Source organism: Saimiri boliviensis, chromosome 15, assembly GCF_048565385.1.
Source record: "Saimiri boliviensis isolate mSaiBol1 chromosome 15, mSaiBol1.pri, whole genome shotgun sequence".
In the NCBI taxonomy this organism is placed as follows: domain Eukaryota; kingdom Metazoa; phylum Chordata; class Mammalia; order Primates; family Cebidae; genus Saimiri; species Saimiri boliviensis.
In genome coordinates this window covers 78,562,291-78,589,867 of record NC_133463.1, presented here as the reverse complement: position 1 = coordinate 78,589,867, position 27,577 = coordinate 78,562,291, and the positions used below count along the sequence as shown (strand labels likewise).

At 41.8% G+C, this 27,577-nt stretch overlaps 1 protein-coding gene across 6 annotated transcripts in view; it reads left to right on the top strand.

Annotated features, from left to right (window-relative positions):
- ASAP1 (ArfGAP with SH3 domain, ankyrin repeat and PH domain 1) overlaps window positions 1-27,577 on the top strand; it is a 417,488-nt gene that overhangs the window by 346,719 nt on the left and 43,192 nt on the right. For 4 of the 6 annotated variants that reach the window (XM_074387136.1, XM_074387138.1, XM_074387134.1 and 1 more), the window contains 5 exons: window positions 1,089-1,204; window positions 1,344-1,411; window positions 2,749-2,856; window positions 6,122-6,350; window positions 25,453-25,623. In XM_074387136.1, the coding sequence (XP_074243237.1) occupies window positions 1,089-1,204; window positions 1,344-1,411; window positions 2,749-2,856; window positions 6,122-6,350; window positions 25,453-25,623 (692 nt within the window). The remainder of the gene's footprint in view (window positions 1-1,088; window positions 1,205-1,343; window positions 1,412-2,748; window positions 2,857-6,121; window positions 6,351-25,452; window positions 25,624-27,577) is intronic. The other 2 variants (XM_074387137.1, XM_074387135.1) reach the window with 1 other exon arrangement.

Below are 27,577 nucleotides of genomic sequence, written 5' to 3'. Positions count from 1 at the left end.
TCTGCTGTGCAGACTGGACACATTTCCCAACCATTAGGAGAGGTTAAAAGAACATCACAGGTTAACCAGATTTTTGAGTTTTTGTTGTTCATAAATTTCATATAAGACAGCAGCAGTGTGTGTGGCTGGATCAACAGCTCATTCAAGTTTGGGACATACTAATGGAAGTATAATAGTGAACATAGGAAGTTTGGACTTGCCGGATTCTTTATTCTTTTTTTTTTTTTTTTTTTTTTTTTTGAGACGGAGTTTCGCTCTTGTTACCCAGGCTGGAGTGCAATGGCGCGATCTCGGCTCACCGCAACCTCCACCTCCTGGGTTCAGGCAATTCTCCTGCCTCAGCCTCCTGCGTAGCTGGGATTATCACCATGCCCAGCTAATTTTTTGTATTTTTAGTAGAGACGGGGTTTCACCATGTTGACCAGGTTGGTCTCGATCTCTCGACCTCGTGATCCACCCGCCTCATCCTCCCAAAGTGCTGGGATTACAGGCTTGAGCCACCGCGCCCGGCCAGATTCTTTATTCTTTATCTGTTCTGTAAGCAACAGATATGTGAGGAAGAACTAGAGCTCATCGAAAGAAGGTGATCAAAATATTAGGGGATTTGAACCCATATAGGAAGAATGGTACATAGACACAAGCCAACCTGTGTAAAAGTCCAGATTTCTTCCTCAGAGACAACATAGCATAGCGGGTCAAAGTATTGGCTCCAGAGACAGATTACATGTGCTCAGATCCCTGCTTTACCATACCTATCCTGAAAATCTTGAAAGCAAGCACTTCAGCCTCTCTGTGCTTTAGGTTTTTTTAATCTGTAAAAGAGGTTATTATTAGTACTTACCCCATCAGATGGTTTTAAAGATTCAATGAACTAATACATGTAAACATTAAGAAACAATGTCTGTCGCACTCTTAAGTAAATGCTAGTTGTTACCACTATATTGCTTATAAATCTAGGTTAGAAACATAATTTTCTCTGTAATAAGTAGGTCTCAAATTGGACTCAATTGTCAGCACAAAAATAAGTGGCTGATCTATAGTTTTAAGTTACAGAGTAAGTCATTTTTTCTAACCTTCTGACTTTTCAGTGGGAACCTGGATAAGCAGACGGCCTTGGGAAATACAGTTCTACACTACTGTAGTATGTACAGTAAACCTGAATGTTTGAAGCTTCTGCTCAGGAGCAAGCCCACTGTGGATATAGGTAAGAGTGTGTCCCAGTGTCTTCATGACTGTAGTAAGAGCATGTATTGCATGTTACATTATAATGTCATTGTTGTTCCTTGCCTTTTCTTAAGGTGTTTCCTAGATAATTATGCAAATTAATTTTTTCTCTGTTTCAGTTAACCAGGCTGGAGAAACTGCCCTAGACATAGCAAAGAGACTAAAAGCTACTCAGTGTGAAGATCTGGTAAGCAAAAATGGACATGGAAGATTTATTAGACATTGGCTGCCTTAAAAGTGTCATTCTGAGAAACGAATTGAATATTAAAAATGCAGATTCAGGCCGGGCACGAAGGCTTACGCCTGTAGTCCCAACATTTTGGGAGGCCAGGGTAGCTGTATCACAAGGTCAAGAGATCGAGACCATCCTGGCCAGCATGGTGAATCCCCACGTCCACTAAAAATAAAAAAATTAGCTGGGCATGTTGGCATGTTCCTGTAGTCCCAGCTACTTGGGAGGCTGAGGCAAGACAATCACTTAAACCCAGGAGGCAGTACAGTGAGCCGAGATCACACCACTGCACTTCAGCCTGGTGACAGAGCAAGACTCCATCTCAAAAAAAAGCAAGTTCATTTTTTTTTTTTTAACATTGGCTAAAGAAATTCAGATAAGCACTGTGCTGCGTTATAAAAAGCGGTCAAATGGTCTACGGCCATACCACCCTGAACGCACCCAGTCTCATCTGATCTCAGAAGCTAAGCAAGATCAAACCTGGTTAATACTTGGATGGGAGAAAAAGTGGGAAAATGATAAATTTGTCATCCACTTGTCTTTGGAATGCAGTTAAAGGAGCTGAAAGGATTTTGAGAGGTGATATTACAGATAGGCTTGTGGATTGAGGTCATGCTATTTATTTCCCAGACCATTAGACTTTCTCTGAAGCTTAACAGTAAAGAATTATATGAGAAGCTGATTCCAAAAATTGGGCAAGTTAAAGCTCAGAGTGCAGTGGTCTTCAAAATGGTAACACACTGTTCTCCCAGCCCCTCCCCCTCCTGTGCACACTCACCTTTTTTGACCCCACTAGTTTTGCTTAGCAACTCTGGGCCTTCGCATTAGTGTGACTCTCTTGAGTTTCTGCTAAGTGCCAGGTTTCAGGCCCAGCAGTTGGGCCTTTTTTTTATTCTTAAAAGAATCCTTTGAGATAGTTATTTCTTCTTCCATTTTATGAATGAGAAAATGGGGCCACAGATTGGACTGGGACCTTAAAAGCCTACCTTTTAAACTTCAAAGACATATTTTGCCTTTCAGCCAGGAATTTGCAAATTCGAGGCCCATTTAATAAGAAGAAGGTTTTTAATTTTGGAGACAAGTTATCGAAACAGAGAAGGCTCTGCCTGTAGTTCTTTGCATTTCTCTTGAGCCTGTCATGCAGCATTGCAGCTTGTCTAATCAGTTTTGCCTGTAGTACACCTGTAGCTGATTCACTGAAAACTAGAGTAAGGTGGAATTTGCTCAATGTTTGTATAATATTGGGATGTTTGATTTAAATTAAAATGGTGCACATTTGCTATTCCTTCCAGCTTTCCCAGGCTAAATCTGGAAAGTTCAATCCACATGTCCATGTAGAATATGAGTGGAATCTTCGACAGGAGGAGATGGATGAAAGTGATGATGATCTGGATGACAAAGTGAGTATAAATTATATCCTCAAATTCCTCAGCACTTAACCCAGCTTTTCTTCTCTGTGTAGACAAGATCCATTTTTAGTGAGATTGATTGATCGTGGTTTTACAATTTGATGTACCAAGGCCATTTTTGTTGTTCAGTCCTTATTGGGCACCATTTAACAGCTATATTAAGTTGCCCAGAGAAATGGAGCCAATAGGATAGGGAGAGAGAAAGAGAAATTTTTTTTAAGGAATTGGCTCACATGATTGAAGAGGCTGTCAAGTTCAAGATGCGCAGGGCAGGCCAGCAGGCTGGAAATCCAGCAGGAGTGAATGTTGCGGTCTTCAGGCTGCACACAGTCTAGAGGCAGCATTCCTTCCTCTTCGGAGGACCTCAGTCCTTTCTCTTAGGCCCTTTGGCTGATTAGGTGAAACTCACCCACATCCTGAAGGGCAGTTCTCTTTACTCGAAATCTACTCACTTAAATAGTAATTGCATCTAAAAAATATCTTTACAACAACATCCAAACTGGTGTTTGACCAAACACCAGGACATTGTAGCCTGCCGACATAAAATTAACCTTGAGGCTGGGCCTGGTGGTTCATGCCTATAATCCCAGCACTTTGGAAGGCCAAGGGCAGGAGGATTGCTTGAGGCCAGGAGTTCGAGACCAACCTGAGCAAAATGGTGAGACCCTGTCTCTACAAAGTAAATAAATCGATCAATAAAACATGGTGGTGCTACTCGAGAGGCTGAGGTAGGAGGATTGCTTGAGCACAGGAATTTGAGGCTACAATGAGCTATGATCATACCACTGCACTTTGGGCTGGATGACAGAACAAGACCCTATGTCTTTAAAAAAACCAAACCAAAAGTAAACAAAAATAAAATTAATCTCCAAGTAATTAGTAAGTAAACAACAGTTGTTATTTATTGAACATAATCATGCAGCATATAGTAACGTTTCAGTCCACAACACACAGCATACTCAGTGGGGATCCCTGTAAGATTATAATGGAACTGAAAAATAGCTATCACCTAGTGATGTCATAGATGTCATAATACCGTAGCGCAATGCGTTGTGGAGATGCTTGTATAAACAGACCTACTACACTGAGCAGTATAAAAGTATACAATGTCCTAGGCCTTTACTCACCTAGGCCATTCACTCACATTCAGAGCATTTTCCAGTCCTTCAAGCTCCATTCATAGAAAGTACCATTTTTTACTCTTATATACCATATTTTTATTTTACCTCTTCTATGTTTAGATGCACAAGTAATTACCATTATGTTATAGTTGCTTGCAATGTTTAGGATAGTAATATGCTGTATAGGTTTGTAGCCTGGGAGTAATCAGCTATACCGTATGGCCTAAATATGCAGTAGCCTATTCCATCTAGGTTTGTGTAAGTATACTCCATGATGTTCACACAAGAACAAAATCACCTAATGCATTTCTCAGAATGTGTGCCATCATTAAGGCATGATGTTCATTAAATATGGATTAGACTAAGCACTTAGGTTATCTCAGATCATCTTTATTGAAAGTCCATAGTCTGGTGTGGTGGCTCACACCTGTAATCCGAGCACTTTGAGAGGCTGAGATGGGTGGAATGGTTGAGCCCAGGAGCTTGAGACCAGCCTGGGCAACAGCGAAACCCTCTCTACAAAAAAATAGAAAAATTAATTGGCCGCGGTGGTGGGCACCTGTGGTCCCAGCTGTTCGGGAGGCAAAGGTGGGAGAATCACCTGATCCCGGGAAGTCAAGGCTGTAGTGAGCCAAGATCCCGCCACTGTACTCTATCCTGGGTGTCTGAGTGAGACCCCCGTCTCAAAGAGAAAAAAAAGTACATAAGGGACATTGTAAAGTCTCCCAGCTAGTAGAAGACAGTTTGTAGGATTAACCCCGTTTCTCACTGGCTTTTCTTTATAGGCAGTTAACTACCTCTGAAAGTTCATTCATGCTTTAATTGATTGCATATGTATTGGACATTTCCTCTGTCCCAGGCAGGATGTAAGGAGTGACCAAAGAGGTCCTCAAGGCATTAACAGCTTAAGGAGGAAATAAATTATAGTAAGATGTGATAACCATTGTAAGTGTTTGGGAAAATTCCTGAGAGGTTTTCAGAGTACCAAGCAGCTGTCTCAGTCTTGGCAAGCAGTGAAGACCTTTTCAAGGACATTGGAGACGGGTTTCTAAGGATAGGTAGAGGCTTGCCAGGGAAAGAAGTGGGGTGGAATGCATCATTCCAGAGATGGAGAGCAGCATGTGCCAAGGAAAGGAGTCGTGGTAGAGCCTGGATGTCTCAGGAATGGAGAGAAACACTGTGTGTGAGACGCATTCGCCTGGCTGGGTGGGGAGAGGCTGGCAGCTGCCTTGGTGTCAAGCAGACCAGATCAAGATAGCTTAATGAGCCAAGTCCAGCCTTTGGGTTTTTGTGCATCAGTCGGAAGCCCCAAGAGGTTTGTTGTCTAAAGAGCAGAGTTTCCTACCAGTTCTGGCTGCAATGTGGAAAATAGACTGGAGAAAAGAAACTGGAGAAGTGGCCATTCCAGAGGCTAGAGCTGCAGTGGGAGCTGATGAGCACCTGCACTAGGAGTGGCTTTGAGGTGTGTTTCCGAGGTGTCTGCAGGAACCAGGGACTCTAGGTGACACTGAGGTTTCTAACTTGGACAGTTGAGCGGATCCTAATGTCATCACCACAATTGCAAATACCAGAGACACCTCATGGGCCGTTGAAAATGGTTTGGAACCCAAGTAGTTAGGGTTGGATTTATAGATCTGTAAGTCATTATTGTGTTGGGGGCAGTGGGTGTGAATCCGTTTACTTTGCAAGGGGATATAAAATGAGAAAAGAGGCAAAGAATGAGAACTAGAACTTCAACGTTAAAGGATTGAGGAGGGAAGAAATCTTAATGTAGCAAATTAGAAGTTGGTGGAAATAGATTCAAATCTTGCTGAAAATGTGCTGCATTCTGAAGGACATTGCTAATTAAAGGCTAAATCTACCTGTGACCTTAACACTATGCTTCTGACACTGCTGCTCATCCTAACCAGTGTTTCACTAGTGTGATTATTCATAGGGTGAAATATGTAAAAGGGTGATATCTAGATCCTTCCCTTGTACTGTGTCACCACCATGAGGCTCGCTGTGGCGGACCTTGTAAAGCTCAGAGAGCCACAGGAACCCAGATTCCCACCTGAGCTCACCCTGCAGAGGCTCTCTGTACACCTGAAGGATGGTCCTTCCTTATTATTTCACCTTCTTGTTTCATCTGCCAGCCAAGCCCCGTCAAGAAAGAGCGCTCACCCAGACCTCAGAGCTTCTGCCACTCCTCCAGTATCTCCCCCCAGGACAAGCTGGCACTGCCAGGATTCAGCACTCCAAGGGACAAACAACGGCTCTCCTATGGAGCCTTCACCAACCAGATCTTCGTCTCCACAAGCACAGACTCGCCCACATCACCAACTGCGGAGGCTCCCCCTCTGCCTCCTAGAAACGCCGGGAAAGGTATGGGCTTTGAGAAGGGGTCATGACTCCATCCTCAGAGCTGGTCATCTAGCCAGCTTTGAGGTAAGAATTACAAGGTACATTTGAGTGGCATGGATCATGTTGTCAGGAGCAGCTTGAAATAGGGACTGTGTCATTTGCCAGGCACGAAGAGCAGGACAGGCAGTGTTGTGGGCGCACTTTGTGGATTATTTATGTTAACCTCATGACAATCCTGTGAAGTACGTGTTTTTGTGCCCATTTTACAGAAGGAGAAACTAAGGCTCAACGAGGTAGAGTGACTTGCCCAAGGTCACACCACTGGTAAGAGGTAGAGTTGAGATTGAGTCTGTGGTCTGCATGGCTCCAGAACCTGTGCTTTTTATAATGTGGAGTGGTTTCAGTTCTCTGGAGAGTTACTTTTCTTTACATTAAAATGCCTCTCTTTGGAAGATGCTAGTAATAATAGTGATAGTTAATCGTTATGAAACACTTGCCTTACTAGAGGCTCTATGCCTAGTACTTCTCATGTAATAGTCTCAAAATGATATAGGTACTGTTATGCAGTTACTGGCATCACGTAGATAAGGGGATGTGTTCAGGGATGCTGAATAATTGGCCTGTAGTTCTCAGGTACTGGGAATTCTAACCCCACGTTCTGTGTGAGCAAAACCCATTCTCTTGTACTCTCTACCTGGAGAGGATTTTTTTTTTCCCTTTAGACAAGGCCTTGCTCAGCCACCTCCACCTCTGGGGCTCAGGTGATCCTCCCACCTCAGCCTCCCAAATAGATAGAACCACAGGTGCATAGCACCATGCTCAGCTTTTTTATTTGTTTGTTTTGTTTTGTTGGTAGACATGAGGTCTTGCTATGTTGCTGAGGCTGGTCTTCAATTCCTGTGCTCAAGGGATCCTCCTGCCTCGACTCCCCCAAAGTGTTGGGATTACAGGCATGAGTCACTGCACCCGGACGAGGAATCCTACCCAGAGGATGGTTGTTGTGCTGTGTGTTGTCAAATATCTCACAGAGCTGGCGCCTCTCAGGCTAACATTAAAGTGTTGCCTTAGCCAGTGGGGAAAATTGAGAGGTACCCAGAGCTGTAGCTTCAAATTTGTTCTTTGCCAGTAAATCCGAATGCAGGGTTCTCCCTGTGTGCTCAGCTTGTGCTCCCACAGGTTTCAAGGCCTCTCGCTACACAATGCCATGCCTATTTGAATCATACTGGGGCTATTTTCTGGGAAATGTGAGCTTTATTCAAAACAGTGTTTTTTTAGAGCTTATTCTCTATTCAAATAGTGTTATAAATGGGAGCTGTGTTCTTAGAGAGACCCCAAATGGCCTCATAGATGATAAACTAATAGAGGAAAGTTAAAATAACACTTAGGCATGAACAGCTCTCATCAAAGATAACCGGTGACCACACAGTAATAGTGCATGTAAGCCAAAGATCTAACCCACTAGTGTTTTCTTACCATTCCATACATTGTACTAAAACGTATTTTTTTAAATCATTCACATATCAAGCTGCAGGTCCGTAGCGTAAGAATGCTGTGTTGTTGCTTCCCTATAGGTAATGGTATTCCCCATCAGGGTAGCAGTCTGACATAGAGCTGAAATTCTCTTTCTGCACTCTACAGAGAACTGTGAGAAGCCTCCAGAGCAAATATAGTAATGGAAGAAGTGACTGAAAGATTTCACATCCTCTGAGTGTGGTTACCAACACAGCAATGGTGACCTATTTAGACAGGCACAGCTTATGCCTGTTCATAGAGCCTCTAGGTCATTGAGAGTCCCGAAAATGGTTTATAGGAGAAAATGACACCAGAATCCTGGGTGCCAAGAGACTCCCTCACTTCCCTCCACCCCCTTCTGTAATTTTATCTCAAGGGGGACACAGAAACCCATAATATAGACTGTCTGGCTTGGTGCCAAGTATATCTCTCATGCCTTGAATAAATTCTAACCAGCTCTTTACCAAAGACCCGGAAGACAAAGACTAAATTTATTTGGTGTTCCAGCTGCTGAAACAAGTGTTTGAGACTTGGCGACAGCAACCGTGGTCAACTAAGGATAGAGTGCTTTCTCCTCTTCCCCCAAAAAAGCGCATAATTGACAATAGAAATCCTCCCTACAAAAATCAGCGTGTTCTTCATGGCTGTTCACAGCAGGACATCAAATTCAGAGATTTGGCCTGTCTGCTGGTGAGACGTAGGGAGTACAGCCTTCTCATGACTTTTATAAGGGATTTGAGTTGTGCAATATCTCATAGTTAGCTCAGCTCACATGCACTTAAATTTGGAAAACTGGTAATGTTTAGAATGGAGCTCCTAGAAGACATTGTAAAGATCAGCTGATGCTCTGTATGATAATGCTGTTTTGGGGCCCCTATGTTGTTTTTTCATTTCCTTCTGTTGAACTGATAGAACTATTTGCATAAAAACAAGGATGTCTTGGCTCTTTCATTGGGGTTGCTTGGTCTTCATGACGAGCAAAGCAGAGGTCTCTATTTGTAGCAGAAGTCATTTCCTCAACTGTAAATTCAGGGGTCTGAAAGATCCCTAAATTAAGTTTTCTGGTGAGACAGAAACAGACACTCAAGATAAAGTCTCCACAAAGGGGAAGATAAGAAAGAATTATTCTGAATCTGAGGAATATTTTCAAAAAACTCCAGCTGCCTCATAAAAATTCAAGGAAGCTTGACCTAAATTACCATCAAGCAAAGCCCCCTTGTGCTGTGCACAAGCAGTGCCCCAGAGTCTCAGAGGAGCACAGCAGTGCAGAATCCCAGAGTCACCATCCTCAAGCCCCATATCAAAACATTTTGCTCCTAACCCCTCTTCAGATGTGGGGTCCAGAGAGACTAAAAGCTCTAAAATTAAAAGTTTGTAGAAGTGCCTTATAAGTGATCAGTAGCTTCCCCCTGCCCTCCCCCACTTATACTGTATGTTTATTAAGACTGGTTCTTGAGACTTGCCAAGATCAGTTTCTTTTTAAACTTTAAATAAAATAATATCATAGAACCTAGGTTTATTTATTTTTTAGAGATAGAGTCTTACCCTGTTGCTGAGGGTGGAGTACAGTGGCATAATCATAATATATTGCACCCTTGAATTTCTGGGCTTGAGCAATCTTCCTGACTTTTTTTAGAGACAAAAAGATAATAAAAAATTAACACAATCTTTACTTACTTTACAGATAAGGTAACTGAGCCCAGGAAACGTTAAGGAACCTTAAGGTCACATGGTGGCCGAAATAGGATAAAAAATTAAAATGGGCCTTAAGACTTGTCAAACTAGATTCTCTTGTTTCTTCTTTTCCACATTGAAAAAGATGATTCATGCATCTCCATCTTGCCTGCCTCATGAAATTGTCGTTAGAATCCAGTGAGATAATACAGGGAGAAAGCATCTTAAGGTATAGAACTGTGCTTTCTTCCACTGCAGAATTTCATACCTTTTGTGTAGCAATCACAAAAACTTGTAGCTGACATAGAGTCGCTAACTCACATGATATTGTTGTCTAGATTAAATGAAAGTATATGAAGCATTTAGCTCAGTGCCTGGCATATAGTGCTCCATAGGGAATACCACTGCCGGTATTGATGCTACTACAGCTCCTCAGCTTTTACAAGAGGTTTTTTTTTTGGGAAATTGGGACCAGAGTGAAGTCATCTAAACCTGTTAATTTTCGATAATGAGACCTGGCATTTGGTATGCATCTTAACTCAAAGAAAGGATGTGTTAAATAAATGAATGATAATTCCAATCTCAAGAAACTTCTTTAACATGCTTCAAAGAACTAACCTGTTAAGCTTTTAGAAAGGCAAACAACTGATATGCTAATTACAGTTCATTTTCATGTATTCCTGAAGCCAGGCCTCTAGAATCAGGCATTATATAGCCCTTCTCAATAGCATGTGAATACCTGTAAGTATTAATTCTGCATTTCATACACATTTGTTATAATGTAGACTTCCTACCTTAGAAAGGCTTTGAAATAATAAACTAGCAGATAACGTGCACAAAAGTAGCATGGTGTCTGGCATACTGAGATTTATAATAGATGGTTGTTGATGAAGGGTTGGTGCCACAGAAAAAATTGAATAGATGAAGAGACTAAATACTCTTATTAATCAAAGTATATATAGTAGTTTGAGAGTAACAAACTAAGGCAGATCAGTCTGTGTCAAGCCAGACCATGGCTGCCTGGACAGCTGTGAACTCCCGAGAAGCTGTTCAAGCATCACCTTTTCCTCTTCAAGAAGCCTTCTTTTCTGTGCCACACAAAAGAGACTATGGTGGCCGGGCCTGGTGGCTCACACCTGTAATCCCAGCACTGTGGGAGCCTGAGGTAGGCAGATACCTGAGATCAGGAGTTCTAGACCAGCCTGGCCAACATGATGAAACCTCATCTACTAATAATTCACAAAATTAGCCAGGCATGGTGGCGCGTGCCTGTAATCCCAGCTACTTGGGAGACAGAGGCAGGAGAATCACTTGAAACCAGGAGGCAGAGGTTGCAGTGAGCCAAGATCACACCACTGCACTTCAGCCTGGGCAACAGAGCGAAAATCTGTCTCAAAAATACATACATACATACCCATATGCATACATAAATACATACATAATTTTTTTTTTTTTTTGAGAGACCGTGGTTTCTTCTCATAAGGGTCAGTCCTGCCCTGTACTTGTCTCATCCTAACATTGAGCTGATCTTGCTGATTTTCAGAGTCTTCAACTGAAAAATAAGGATTAGGTTTCTTCCTTGCTGGGTCACTGCTTAGAGAGCATGAAATAATGTCTGTGAAGTGACTGACGCATAGTGAGCATTCAATAAAATACAAGTTTGTTCAATCCTCCTGCATGTGTTCGGTTTAACAAACATTCTGGGCACTGGAAATATAAATAAGAAGAGAGAAGTAGCTCCCACTCTCAGAGCTCCAGGGAAAGAGGACACAGTGAAATGTGCCCCTGGGGCCAGTAGGGAGTAGTCCTGGAGGAGCAGGAAGGAGAGGTGCTTTCACAGCTTCGGAGAGAGGGTTAGAGAAGTGTGCTCTCTTCCAGTTAGGAGCAGAACTCCTTCTCAAGGACAAGGGCTGTGAATAAGCTGCCTTTGCCTCCCTGACACAGAGAGTAGGATGCTCGTCAGTGCTCGTCAGATGCATAAACAGCAGAAAGAATCAGTGAAAGCTTGACCCAGAAATGGGTGGCCAGTGGAAGGAGGGGACACTGATAAAACTAAACCAGGTATCTGCGGGTGTGATAGGTGACTTGCTGAAAATCTAATGTTTGCAGCAGTTGTGCCCAAACACAGCTGTGTATGCATTTTATGCATTTCTCCAAGGACTTGCTTAGTATATGGCAGTGCCTGCCACTATGAAAGTACACTACTGCATGATTTCAGACTCACTTGGGAAATATTTTCCTATCAGTAGTGTTATTCATATATTGATGACTTTACAGTCTCCTGCAGTTTTTTTATCTCATGAGAAGACAGTCATTTGAGTGACTTAATATTAAAGCTTCCCATGGGCTGTTGCTCTTGATTTGTGTTTTTTTTAGGGTGTTTTCTTTGTTTGGGTTTGGTTTGCTTTGGGGTTTTTGGCCTTTTTAAATCTGTTCCCCCAGTCCTTCTTAAGGCATTGAACATGAATCACCTAGTGCTGGCCGGAAAGTATCGTCTGTGATTTTTGCCCTGAATAGTGACCTTGACTGAGGTTCTCTAGCTAAGTCACCTGACTTTCAGGGTGTAGAAAGGAAAGCAGAGGAAATCCTTGTTGTGCTTCTGGTATTCAAGGTGGATGAGTAATTGTTAAGGAATCAGCCCTAAGTCTCTTGAATCCCGGTACTTTCCTCTTAATTATTAGTGTCATAGAAGGAGATGGAAGGACAGATGGGTAGCTAATGTTATTTCCTGTGTGGAAATTAGTTAACAGAGCAGTGTGGCACATGACATGCCAGGGCACCAGCCTGTCCTGCTGCACGTAATCCTGGCTGACTTTCTGTAGTGTCCCAACACACTCTACTCCACCATGCCCCTGTTTCTCTGTCTGAATGTGGAGATGATAACAGCTCTTTCCTTCTACACTGAGTCCTTCTTTGTATAAATATAAATAAGCTTTTTACTCTTTTAAGCTTTATATTATGAAAACCATTAGATCAGTTAGGAAGAATAAGTTCAAGAGATCTGTTGTACAACATGGTAACTATAGTTAGTAATGTACCGTATTCTTGAAAATTGCTAAGAGAGTAGATTTTAAATGTTTTTGCTACAAAAAAGATAAATACATTAAGTAATGCATATGTTAATTAGCTCAGTTTAACCATTTCACAATGTACAGTTATCTCATCCCATAACAAAACTCCAGGAATGCTCAAGTCCCTTCTATGAAATGATGTAGTATTTGCATGTAACCTACACACATTCTCCTGTGTATTTTAAATCATCTCTAGACTGTTACACCTAATACAATGTAAATGCTATGTAAATGGTTGCTATACTATTATGTTTAATTTGGTTTTTGTTGTTGTTGGATTATTTTTTATTGCAGGGTTTTTTTTTTTTCCTGAATATATTTAATCAAGGGTTGGGTGAACCTGTAGATGCAGAACTCTCAGATACAAAGGTCCAACTGTATACATATTTCAAAACAATATGTTATACATAACAAATACATATTTTATCAATTAAAAATACATTTAAAAAAGAAAGCTATTAGAAAGTGATAAAATCTTCATGTGTGTTGCCCTGAGTTGGATAGAAAAAACTTCTTCCATCCTTCCTATGTGGGAGTTTCAAATGTGTGAATTATATTTCTACAGATGTTTTCAGAAACTGTCTAGATAATTTTTAAACCATCTTCTAGGGTTTTTTTTTCTTTGAAACTTCAAAGTTATAGTTTTATTTGATCTCCCAGTGTGAGAGATCTTTGGTTTTCCTGTGTGTAACTAAAAACCAGATGTACAAGGATATTGAAAAAGCATCCTCCTGACTTACACTATGAATTATTTTTATAGTTGTGTACTAAGTACCCAGGATGTGCTGGGCCCTGGCACTGAGAGCTGTGGAGACAATACTGTGGAAGCACACAGTCTAGAAAGGAAGAAAAATTGTAGCTATAATGCGTGGTAGAGAATATCTACTGCCATTAAGCACTGTGTAAGCTCAGAGATAGAGCAGGTGTTCCAGGGAAGAGGAGATGGATTAGAGAAGGACTCTAGATGAGGTTACATTTGAACTGACCCTTAAAAGATGAAGATGTAACCAAAATCCGTGGGATACAGCAAAAGCAGTACTAAGAAAGTCTGTAGTAATAAATACCTACATAAAAAAAGGAAAACGTTATCAGGTGCAGTGGCTTATACTTGTAATCCCAGCACTTTGAGAGGCCAGGTGGGTGGATCACCTAAGGGAGGTCAGGAATTCAAGACCAGCCTGGCCAACATGGTGAAACCCCATCTCTACTAAAAATACAAAAATTAGCTGGGCGTGGTGGTGCACGCCTGTAATCCCAGCTATTCGGGAGGCTGAGGCTGGAGAAGCACTTGAACTTGGGAGGTTCCAGTGAGCTGAGATCATGCCACTATACTCCAGCCTGGGTACAAAAGCGAAACTCCATTTCAAAAAAATAAAAAATAATTTAAAAATTTTAAAACGTCAAATAACCTAATGGTGCACCTCAAGGAACTAGAAAAGCAAGGACAAATCAAATACAAAATTAGTAAAAGGAAAGAAAAAAGATCAGAGCAGAAATAAATAAATTAAGCTGCAACTGAAAAGACAGTATAGAAAAGCAAAAAGTGTTGGGTTTTTTTGAAGAGATGAACAAAACTGACAAGCCTTTAGTGCTAGACAAAAAAAGGGGTATAATAAATAAGATTAGAAATGTAAAAGGAAGCTAATACCACAAAAATACAAAGATCATTGTAGGAGACTATTATAAATAATGATAGGCCAGTAAATTAGGAAACCTAGAGAAAATGGACAAGTGCTTGGAAACAACCACCAAGATTGAACCAGGAAGAAAGAACAAACCTGAACAGATCAATAACAAGTAACAAGATTGGATCAGTAACAAAAAGCCTCCCAACAAAGAAAACCCCGAGACCAGATGGATTTATTACTTGAATTCTGCCAGATCTTTAAAGAAGAACTATAGGCCAGATGTGGTGGCTCATGCCTGTAATCCCAACACTTTGGAAGCTGAGTCAGGAGGATCACTTGAGACCAGGAGTTCAAGACCAGTCTTAGCAACATGGTGAGACCCTGTCTCTACAAAAACATATATATATAAATAAAAAATTAGTTGGGCATGGTGACGCCTGCCTGTGGTGCTAATTACACAGAAGGCTGAATGAAGCAAGAGGATCACTTGAGCCCAGGAGATCAAAGCTGCAGTGAGCCAAGATCACACCACTGCACTCCAGCCTGGTGACAGAGTGAGACCCTGTCTCAATCAATAAATAAATAGTAAAGAAAAACTAACACTAGTTCTTAAACTATTCCAAAAAATCAAAGAGAAAGGAATTTTTCGTAACTCCAGCATTGCCCTGATACCAAAACCAGACAAGGACACAACAAAAAAAGAATATCCTTGTTGAACATAGATGCAAAAAATCCTAACAAAATACTAAAAAAATGAATCCAACAACACATCAAAAAGATAATACACCATGATGAATTGTTATTTATCCCAGAAATGCAGGGATGGTTCAGCATACACTAATCAATAAATGTGACACACCACATCAACACAATGAAGGACAAAAACCATTTGATGATCTCAGTAGATGCAGAAAATACATTTGATAAAATTCAACATCCTTTGTAATAAAAACTTTTAATAAATTACTTATAGAAGGAGCTTACCTCAAAATAATAAAGGTCATATGTGACAAACTCACAGCTAAATCATCCTGAATGGGAGAAAGCTGAAAGCTTTTTCTCTAAGAACTGGAAGAAGACAAGGGTGCCTACTTTCACCACTCCTGTTCAGATAGTACTGGAAGTAGTCCTAGCCAGAGCAGTCAGGCAAGAGAATGCAGTAAAGGGCATCCAATCTGGAAAAGAGGAAGCCGAATTGTATCTCTTTTCAGATGACATGATCTTGTATATAGAAAAACCTAAAGACGCAACCAAAAACACACTTAGAACTGATGAATAAATTCAGTAAACTAACAGAATACAAAATCAGCATACAAAAATCAGTAGTGTTTCTATACACCAGTGACAAACTAGCTTAAAAAGAAATCAAAGGCTGGCGCAGTGGCTCAAGCCTGTAATCCCAGCACTTTCGGAGGCCGAGGCGGGTGGATCATGAGGTCGAGAGAACGAGACCATCCTGGTCAACATGGTGAAACCCCATCTCTACTAAAAATACAAAAAATTAGCTGGGCATGGTGGCACGTGCCTGTAATCCCAGCTACTCAGGAGGCTGAGGCAGGAGAATTGCCTGAACCGGGGAGGCGGAGGTTGCGGTGAGCCAAGATTGCGCCATTGCACTCCAGCCTGGGTAACGTGAGTGAAACTCCGTCTCAAAAAAATAAATAAATAAAAATAAAAAAATTAATTAATTAATTAAGAAAAAGCTGGGTATGGTGACTCACACCTGTAATCCCAGCACTTTAGGAGGACGAGGTGGGTATATTGCTTGAGCTTAGGAGTTTAAGACCAGCCTAGGCAACATGTTGAAACCCTATCTCCACAAAAATAAAAATAAAAAAATTGGCTAGGTGTGCTGGCTCACTCCTGTAATCCCAGCACTTTGGGAGGCCATGGTGGGCAGATCATGAGGTCAGGAATTCTAGACCAGCCTGACCAACATGATGAAAACCCTGACTGTACTACAAATACAAAAATTAGCCAAGCGTCATGGCGGGTGCCTGTAATCCCAGCTACTTGGGAGACTGAGGCAGGAGAATGGCTTGAATCCCGGAGGCGGGGTTTGCGGGTGAGCTGAGATCACACCATTGCACTCCAGCCTGGGCAACAAGACCAAAACTCTGTCTCAAAAATAAAATAAAATTAGCCTGTAGTCTCCAGCTAGTAGGGAGGCTGAGGTGAGAAAATCTCTTGAGCATGGGAAGCTGCAGTGAGCTGGGATCATACTACTGCACTCTGGCCTGGACGACAGAGCAACACCCTGTCTCAAAATAAAAATAAAATAAAATAAAAATTAAGAAAGCAATCCTTTTTATGTTAGCTATCCCCTTTTGGGAATAACTAACATTAAAAAACTAGGAATAAATCTAACCAAGGAGGTGACAGAGCTCTGTAATGAAAACCTGTAAAACACTGATAAAAGAAATTGAAGAGGACAATTAAAAATGAAAAGACATCCCATGCTCATGAATTGGGAGCATTAATGTAATTAAAATGATCATATCACCCAGAGCAATCTACAGGGTTGATACAATCTGTTTCAAAATGCTAATGACATTCCTGATAGAAATAGAAAAAAGCAATCCTAAAATTCATATGGAAATACAAAAAACTTCAAATAGCCAAAGCAATACTAAGCAAAAAGAAAAAAACTGGAGTCATTATACTACTTAACTTCAAAATATACTACAAAGCTATAGTAACCAGAACAGCTTTGTACTGGTGTAAAAACAAACACATATATCTGTGGAACAGAACATAGAACCCAGAAGTAAATCTACGTTATAGCCAACTGATTTTTATGAAGGTGCAAATAACATACATTGGGGAAAGGAACCTTCTTTAATGTGCTGGGAAAACTGGATATCTGTAAACTCAAGATGAATTAAAGACTTACTATAAAACTACTAACAGAGAACATGAGGGAAACACTTCAGGACATTAGTCTGGGCAAAGATTACATAAGTAACACATCAAAAGCAAAGGCAACAAAAGTAGACAAAGCAGACCATATCAAACTAAAAAGCTTCTGCACAGCAAAAGAAACAAATCAGAGTGAAGAGACAACCTATGAAATGTAGAAACTAGTTGCAAACTATTCATCTTACAAGGGACTTGTATATCCAGAATATACAAGGAATTATCTGATTTTAAAGTGGGCAAAGGATCTGAATAGACATTTCTCAAAAGAAGACATACAGGCCGGGCATAGTGGCTCACACCTGTAATCTCACCACGTTGGGAGGCCAAGGTGGGTGGATCACCTGAGGTCAGGAGTTCAAGACTAACCTGGCCAACATGGTGAAACTCTGTCTCTACTAAAAATGCAAAAATTAACTGGGCATGGTAACATAACACCTGTAATCCTAGCTACTTGGGAGGCTGAAGCAGAAGAATCACTTGAACCCGGGAGGCGGAGGTTGCAGTGAGCTGAGATCGTGCCACTGCACTCCAGCCTAGACAACAGAGCGAGACTCTTGTCTCAAAAAAAAAAAGAAAGAAAAAAAGAAAGAAATCCTGCTGTGTGCCACGCAGTGTGTGTGAGCCCGAAGGACATTATTTTAAGTGAAATAAGCCAGACGCAGAAAGATAAATACTATGTGTTCTCACTAATGTGTGAGTTAAAACAAAAATTAAGCTCAAGCCTGGAAAATACAGTGAGACCCCATCTCTACATAAAATTTTTCTTAAAAAATTATCCTGGTAACATGCATGTATATAGGCCCAGCTACTCGGCAGACTGAGGTAGGAGGATCACTTCAGTCCCAGAATTTGAGGCTGCAGTTAACTGTCATCATACTGCAGCATTCCAGCTTGGGCAACAAAGTGAAACTCTGTCTCAAAAAAAAGAAAAGAAAAGAAAAAAAGTTGAGCTTATATAAATAGAGAGTATAAGAAAGGTTATTAGAGTCTGGTAAGGGGTTGAGTGGAGGACGAAGCTGATTAATGGTTACAAAATTACAACTAGATAGGAGGGCTAAGTTCTAGTGTTCTGTAACACTGTAGGGTGACTATGATCAACAGTAATTTAGTATATATTTTTGAAAAGCTACAGGCAAGGATTTTGAATGTTCACAGCACAAAGAAATGATAAATGAGATGATAGATTTTAGCTACCCTGATTTGGTCATTACACATTGTGCACATGTATTGAAATATCACTTACATATCCCGTAAATACGTACAATTGTGTCAACTAAAAATTTTTTTAAACATAAGAATGTGGAAGTGAAGAGATAACTCAGTTGCGTTCCTGAAAGTTCTAACAAGAAAGGATGCGATGCCATTTAGAGGAAGGGAAACCGGCTGTTGTCAAGGCTGAGAGCCCAGCCTTGAGTCAGACAGAGTGGGGTTCTGCCTGGACGCAGCCGCTCATTTGCTGTAACTCACCAAGTTCCTAAACCCTCTGAGCTTTGGGTCCTTTTGTTTTTCAAATGGATAATAATGATGACAATAATGATAATAATATTTTACAAGATAAATTTTAAATATGGTGTTTTAGCTCAGGCATATAATACTCAGTAAATGGTAGCTCCAGAAAATGCAAGAAGAGGAGGAAGAGATTTGGAAAGCATGCTGATTATGATTTTAGGAATGCATTTTTATTTTTTAAGATGTATTTATATATATTTTAGGCATAGATGAATGATTTTCCAGGACATTTTTTCTGGGCTAAGTGGAGAGATCTTGTTGTTGAGTGCCATTTTGGGAGATATTCTCAAACCACCTTCATTGTTTAAGAATATATTGATTTCCCATAAGGGGGCTTCAGTGAGAAGAGATATTCCTGGGAGAGTCTCAGGAGATAGCTGCCACTTTTTAAGAGACTAAATTATTGAGCCCAGGAATATGGGGCAAGCCCTTTGGCCTGAAAACTGCCTGTGGGCCTGCTAAGGTAAACATAGTCACTTCTGCGATGCACTGCACGGATGCACTTCCTGAGCCCTGGACGCATGCCAGGCACACTTCTGAGATAGACCTCAGTCAGAGGCATCCCCGAGGCTGCACATCAGATAGGTTCAGTAGGTACCACCTGAGTTGAAGGCACAGCTGAATGTCCAAATGGAGTGACTGAGAGGCTGTTGGAGATGTGGGAAGTGACCCAGGCATAGTCGAGATCAGGGCTGGGGATGCCATCTGTGCAGGGAGGGCCATTACCAAGGGAAGATGGTATAGAACAAATCAGAAGACACATTTAGAACCCCTAGAGAACAGGGCGAGTGAGGAGAGAAGCCACAGAGCAGAGTGCCTTGAGGACAGGCCTGTGTCCAGAGTATAGCACTTGGCATCCAAGAGAGGACTCAGAAGTGCCTCGAGAATGAAGGGTGGTGAAAACAGGCACCTGTGGATGTCCACAGAACAGTTTTCGAGGACTTTTTTTTTTTTTTTTTTTTTTGAGATGAACTCTCAATCTGTAGCCCAGGCTAGAGTGCAGTGGCACAATCTTGGCTCACTGCAACCTCCATCTCCTAGGTTCAAGCAGTTCTCCTGCCTCAGCATCCCAAGTAGCTGGGATTACAGGTGTATGCCACCATGCCTAGCTAATTTTGTATTTTTTAGTAGAGATGGGGTTTCCACTGTATTAGCCAGGCTTGTCTTGAGCTCCTGGCCTTAAGTGATCTGCCTCGGCTCCAAAAGTGCTGGGATTACAGATGTGAGCCACCATGCCCAGCCTCAAGAACTTTTTCTAATCGTGGATTTTTTTTTTTTTTTTTTTTTTTGAGACAGAGTTTCGCTCTTGTTACCCAGGCTGGAGTGCAATGGCGCGATCTCGGCTCACCGCAACCTCAGCCTCCTGGGTTCAGGCAATTCTCCTGCCTCAGCCTCCTAAGTAGCTGGGATTACAGGCACGCGCCACCATACCCAGCTAATTTTTGGATTTTTAATAGAGACGGGGTTTCACCATGTTGACCAGGATGGTCTCGATCTCTTGACCTCGTGATCCACCTGCTTCGGCCTCCCAAAGTGCTGGGATTACAGGCTTGAGCCACCACACCCAGCATCGTGGATTATTTTTAAATAAATGTTGGCCCTCTTACCCTATTGTTCACCTCTGTTTAAGGGCAGGGAATGCTTTCTTGTGGAAAATACACTCTTAAATGATTCAGCTTCTTTGAATGTGACATCTGATGCTAAACTAACATGTAAACCCTCAGAAAGAATGAGATGTAATCTGTCTCCTCTTGGAAGACCTTCTAATTAATTTAACCTCAAATTTATTCACAGAAGCTTTGGAAGACTAGACCCATGTTTTTAAGAAGATGTAGATAATTATTTCACATGGTAGCCAATATTAGTGGCAAATGAGGTTTGGGGCACTTTCTTCTTACTTCCACAGGCCCCTGGCAGAGTTCAGGAGAGAAAATTCCCTCGTAGTCACCCCTGCATCTCTGCCACCACTCACTAATCTTATCCCCACCCATTTTTGTGTTACGTTTTATTTTGTTTCTGCTTTCTTTATCTTACCAAAATTGCTTTTTTCCTGACTGAACCAGTACTCAGATTTACTTTGCATAAAAGATCTCTTTTAATGCTCTGGGACTGGTTACTAATTTTGGAAGTCTTCTGAGCTCTTTAAATCTTCAAACATTTTTTAAGTCTGTGTTTCTGGAGTTTTGTATGCAGTGTTTTTCAACCTTATTTTGACTCATGCCTTACCAGCCAAGATTTTATAGCACCTTTCTTTCTGTAGCCTCTGTTACAAAACAATAGATAGGTCTGTCTGTGTGTCTGTTTTCCAAATATAAGATTATAAAATTGAACATCCCTTTCACACTTAATACTGTTCCTTCCTGCTAATTCTCTCCAAACATTTGTGATTAGTCACCCTTAAGTGAAACATATTGGCCTCCTTAAGAATCACCGGCCTAGCTGGGCGCTGCAGCTCATGCCTGTAATCCCAGCAATTTGTGAGGCCGAGGTGGGTGGATCACCTGAAGTCAGAAGTTCAAGACCAGCCTGACCAACATGGTGAGACTCCCATCTCTACTAAAAATACAAAAATTAGCCAGGTGTAGTGGTGTGCTGTGTGCCTGTAGTCCCAGCTACTCGGGAGGCTGAGGCAAGAGAATCACTTGAACCTGGGAGGCAGAGGTTGCAGTGAACTGAGATTGCACCACTGCCCTCAAACTTGGGTGACAGAGTGAAACTCTACCTCAAAAAGAAAAAGAAAAAGAATCACTGGCCTTAGGCCAGGCGTGGTGGTTCATGCCTATAATCCCAGCACTTTGGGAGACCAAGTCAGGCAGATCAGCTGAAGTTAGGAGTTTGAGACCAGCCTGGCCAACATGGTAAAACTCTGTCCCTACTAAAAATACAAAAATTAGCCAGATGTGGTGGCACACACCTGTAGTCCCAGCTACTTGGGAGGCTGAGGCAGGAGAATCACTTGAACCCAGGAGGGGGAAGTTGCGGTGAGCCAAGATCACTGCCGCTGCACTCCAGCCTGGGTGACGGAGCAAAACTCCATCTCTTAAAAAAAAAAAAAAAAAAAAATTACTGACCTGAAAAGATAGAAGTGGTGGTTTAGTTATCTATTTATTCAATAAGTATTTACTCTACACCAAACCAAAGAAAAGCACGGCTCTAATAGACTAGGACTCTCCCTGTCTGGTGGGAGAGTCAAGTAACAATAAACAAAGAATTAAATAATTAGAGATTATAATCAGCAATATGAAGGAAGTCAGAAGTATATAATGGCATGGGACACACTAGTTCTTTAATTTTTGAAATTATTCAGGGGGTTGGATTTTGCGTGATTTATGGTTACAGGATGCCTCTTTGGTCTGATCTCTCCCAGAATTTCATACGTATGTGGTACAGCGTTGCTCACAGACATGGCTCCATTAGCATTTTGTCTGACAATTTTTATTTCCAGGCAGGGAACTGCATCTGCATCAGAAAGTCCCTAGATGGCGATAAAGATAAAATTGCTAGAGAACCTCACCATTATCTGTTATCTATTATCCATTTATTTCCAAAAGGAAAGTTACACTTCCTGATACTGAGCATTTGTTGTTTTCTTCATGTGCTAAGCACAGGAAATGCTGCCCTGGCTTTCAGGAACCAGCAGCATCATTTGATGGGGCAAGTGCTTCACCAGTCCTGGACACCTGCCTTATCCCAGCTGTGCCCCTCATGGCTTGTGACTTTAATCATGCCAAGCCTCTGAGTTTTTGGCTGCAAAATGGGGACAATACTACATGACCCACATACTTCACAGGGTTGATGTGAAAATCAAGAGGTACAACTATTAGTATCCATAAACATTTTAAAAAAATTTTTGGACCAGGCATGGTGGCTCATGCCTGTAATTCCAGCGCTTTGAGAGGGTTGCTAGAGCTCAGGAGTTCAATGCTAGCCTGGACAACAGACTGAGACTCTGTCTCTACAAAAAATTTAAAAATAAAAAAAGTTTTTAAAATTAGCCAGATGTCAGCTGGGTGTGGTGGCTTATGCCTGTAATCACAGCACATTGGGAGGCCAAGGCAGGTGGATCATGAGGTCAGGAGTTCAAGACCAGCCTGGCCAAGATGGTGAAACACTGTCTCTACTAAAAATACAAAAATTAGCCAGGTGTGGTGGCAGACACCTGTAATCCTAGCTATTTGGGAGGCTAAGGCAGGAGAATCACCGGAAGGGTTGGCAGGGGGGTAGTGGTGAGATTACAGTGAGCCAAGGTTGCACTACTGCACTCCAGCCTGAGTGACAAAGTGAGATTCCACCTAAAAAAAAAAAAAAAAAAAATTAGCCAGATGTCTACGCCTACTACTAAACCTGTAGTTCCAGCTACTCAGGAGGCTGAGGTGGGAGGATTGCTTAAGCCCAGGAGATCAAGGCTGCAGTGAGCTGTGATTGTGCCACTGAACTCCAGGCAAGGCAACAAAGCAAGACCTTGTCTCAAAAAAAATTTTTTAATGATAAATCTAGGGAAAAAAGTTGAGGAATAGCATATACAAACACATTTTGAAAACTATAAAGCATTATAAAGATGCAGGGCCATAATAATCTCTATTATTATAAAAATAGTTTCTGAAAGGGCAGTGACTGATACCCTAATTAAGTGTTGATTTGGGGTAAGCATCAGGCTTCCATTATGTATCACATTAGTGGGACAAAGAAATAAATTATATAGCCTGGCCATTTAAACCCAAAGCAGATGATAATTTTGCTGAGATTAACAGTATTTACTTTCAGGACTAGCCTATCTTAGAGAAATAATGGTTTAAGTAGGGACTAGTAATTGACAGTGGGAAATATTAAAACTAACTTTACCACGGAAGGAGGCCAGCAATTTTTTTTAAAAATACAAACAATGTAAAAAGCTCTTTTGGAGCCTTTCTGGATCACTAGGTATCTACTAATCTGTGTTAAACATTCAGTATGGCAGTATTCTTAGCAGTTTTTTGTTTATTTGTTTGTTTTGTTTTGTTTTTGTTTTTTTTCTGAGATGGAGTCTCACTGCAATGCCCAGGGAGGAATGTATTGGCGGGATCTCGGCTCACTGCAAACTTCGCTTCCTGGGTTCAAGCAGTTCTCCTGCCTCAGCCTCTCTAGTAGCTGAGACTACAGGCGTGCACAACCATGCCTAGCTAACTTTTGGATTTTTAGTAGAGATGGGGTTTCACCATGTTGGCCAGTCTGGTCTTGAATTCCTGACCCCGAGTGATCTGCCTTCCTTGGCCTCCCAGAGTGCTGAGGTTACAGGTGTGAGCCACTGTGCCCAGCCCTAGCTTTTTTTTCTTAGCATTTGCAGAAGCAGTTTGCCATGAACACAGTTAAGCCATATACCTTAATTCTATGCTGGTGAAAGTACCCAGCATGGAATACCTGGCACACACCAGCCACTTCAGCGTCACTTTGGGTGAACAAAACTAAAAACAAATATACAGTACTCCCTTAACAGCTTTTAAAAACAAACCCCATTTTTGTGTGTATATAGAACATTACTGTCATTCCTACTGTCTTGTCTTTAGTTCTGGAGAAAGTTGAGTCTTTTTTTTAAGTCTGTAAAAATCACTGTCTAATTTATGTAACTGTTGTTCAGGCTTCTAGTATAAATAGATGATTTAATTTCTAGAGCAGTTTAGACCCGGAAGAAAAGGGTTTTTGGGTTTCTTTTTTTTTTTCTCCCCCAGGTAATGCTTTACATCTGGTTCTTTCTTCATTATTTAGAAAAGCCATTTTGTTTTGTTTTAAGAAAAACTTCAGGCTGGGCGCAGTGGCTCATGCCTCTAATCCCAGCACTTTGGGAGGCCGAGGTGGGCAGATCAAGAGGTCAGGAGATGGAGACCATTCTGGCCAACATGGTGAAACTCTGTCTCTACTAAAAATACAAAAATTAGCTGGGTGTGGTGGCGCGCACCTGTAGTCCCAGCTGTTCAGGAGGCTGAAGCAGGAGAATTGCTAGAACCCAGTAGGCAGAGATTGCAGTGAGCCAAGATCACGCCACCACATAGGAAAACTTCAGGCAGTTTACTGACTAAAAGAAAAAGTTGTAGAGAGAAAAATTCTGTTACATGAATTGTTTCGTTTTCACCTTGTGGCCCAGCGAAGGCTTAGCGTGTACCCTGTTCTTTCTCTGTTGATTTTGCTAAAACTGGTGTGTGATTTCTCCCTCAGTAGATTTTGTGATGATTCTAAGGAGTTAATTGTTTTAAGATGTGTGTGTGTTTTATTTTTCCCATTGTACCTCAATGATCTAAACCCAGTAGCATTCTGTATTGACTGGCATTTTGTTCCTTAAAGCACACTCTTCTTACTTTTGTTATAAATCTGTTTTTCTCTCTGTTGCCTAGGCTGGAGTGCAGTGGCACAACCATAGCTCAGTGTATCCTCGAACTCCTGACCACAAGTGATCCTCCTACCTCAGCCTCCCAAGTAGCTGAGACTACAAGCGCATGCCACCACACCCAGCTAATTTTTTTAAAATTTTTGGTAGAGACGGGGTCTTGCTATGTTATCCAGGCTGATCTCAAGCTCTTGGCCTCAAGCAATCCTCTCACCTCACCTTTCCACAGTGCTGAGATTATAGGCATGAGCCACTGCCCCTGGCCATTTTAACCAACAAATTTTTAAAACCCTGTTTGTTACTAGATTGATGGACTTAGCCATATCCAGCCTTTTGCTTTTGTTGCTGTGTGTCATACCACATTTTGATGTGTGGAAGTGATTGCATACTAGCTATTTTGTATCTGTGAGACTGGGATTAACCTTCCTGCCCCCATTCAATTTCCTTTCTAGGTCCAACTGGCCCACCTTCAACACTCCCTCTAAGCACCCAGACCTCTAGTGGCAGCTCCACCCTATCCAAGAAGAGGCCTCCTCCCCCACCACCCGGACACAAGAGAACCCTATCCGATCCTCCCAGCCCACTACCTCATGGGCCCCCAAACAAAGGCGCAGTTCCTTGGGGTAAGTTATCCTAAAGTCAGGGCCAAAGCTGCTGGGGCCAGGTAGCGTGCGGGGCGCCACTGGGCAGTGGCCCATTAGCACATTCAGAAAGTGTGCCAAAATGCCCACACATGCTGGGCGAGGACCTGGGTATATATGACATGATTCTAGCTGTCTATTAAGGCCAAGAAACATTTTGAAAAATATTTTGGCCCTAAAAACTGTAAGGTGCTGAGCACTTTCTAAATCTAATTCAATCGTAATAGCAAGTCTGTGAGGTAGGTATTATTAGGCCTGTTTATATATAAGGAAACAGAGGCTCAGAAAAGCAAAGTAATCCATTGTCCTCACAATAGCCAGAATGGTTTTCTTGTAAAATATAAATCACAGCTAGGCACGGTGGCTGGCACCTATAATCCCCGCACTTTGGGAGGCCGAGGCAGGTGGATCATCTGAGGTTGGGAGTTTGAGACCAGTCTGACTAACATGGAGAAACCCTATCTCTACTAAAGATACAAAAAATTAGCTAGGTGTGGTGGTGCATGCCTGTAATCCCAGCTACTCTGGAGGCTGAGGCAGGAGAATTGCTTGAACCCAAGAGGTGGAGTTTGCCATGAGCCAAGATCATGTCATTGCACTCCAGCCTGGGCAACAAGAACAAAACTCTGTCTCAAGAATAAATAAATAAAATAAAATAAAATCAGATCATGGACACTCTTCCCCTTAATACTCTTTCAAGATTTCCTGTTGAGCTTCAGATAAATGCAGACTCCCTATACCAAGGCCCACGGGCCCTGCATGATCAGGCTCTTATCTCCCAGACCCTCTCCTGCCAGTGTCTTCAGGACTGGCCTTTCACTTCTTGGATACACCATCCTCTGCCTCCTTAGGGCCCTCCCACTCCCTGGAACTCTGTCATGCTTTTTGAAAGGCTGCCTCCCTTTCATCCTTGAGCTCTCAGCTCACATGTCTGTCTCACTGACCCTCCTCCAATGCAGCTTCCTCCCTACCTGTTTATTCCTGAACACCTTATCACAGAATGTAAGCTGCCCCGCTAAAATGTAAGCTCCATGACAGCCAAAAACCTTGTCCATCTTGTTCTTGCCAGTGTTTAATGGAATCATGCCTGGCACACAGTGAATATTCAGTAGTCACTTGAGAATTAATAAATTTGCCCAGAGTCAGCTCGTTAAATCACTTCAGTGACATTGACTGCACATGACAAATTTCCATCTACAAGGAACATAATTTCCGTCTTTACTACTAGCCTGCTAGCAACTTAGGGGTCACCCCATCACCAAACAGGGTCTTGGCCCATGATAGACACTCAAAGAAGCTTTGCTGAATAAATGTGTTAGTTTGTGTGTCTCGCCTCTTCCTGCCATGGAGTTTCATTGTGGCCTTCTTCTTATTTTTTGTGTTTCGAGTTTTAGGGTAAAGTTATATTGTCCCCTTGCAGATTGTCACCTGTTCACCATCTGGCCCAGACACCCCAGCCATCTTTCAAGCATGTGTATGCGTTTAGCTGATCATTCTCTGACTGTGCTTTGCTTACCTGAGGCACTTACTTGCCCCTTGCTTGGGCCTTCTCAGTCTATATGCTCATGGAGCTCATGGTCCTCATGGTCTAATGCAGGAAACACGTGGGTAAATCATTAGATCACATGTTTTTTACTATCAGGATAGACATGTTGTCTAAACACTGTGGAAATGCTGGAAAACCGAGTGTCAGACTTTAGAAGAAAGCCAGGAAAGATTTAGAGAGGAGGAGACATTGGAGTTTGGTTTTAATGAATTAGTTCCCATAAGCCAGGCAGGAACAGTTGAGATATGCTGGCACATATGTACATGTAGACTAAGGATGTCCTTGACATTTTCAGAGCCTGCTGTGTAAGGCCTTCAGGATCCCTAGATTTTGTCAAAAAGGCCATTCCCCCAAGTAACATTCCATTGAAAGTCACAAGTTTTACATGCA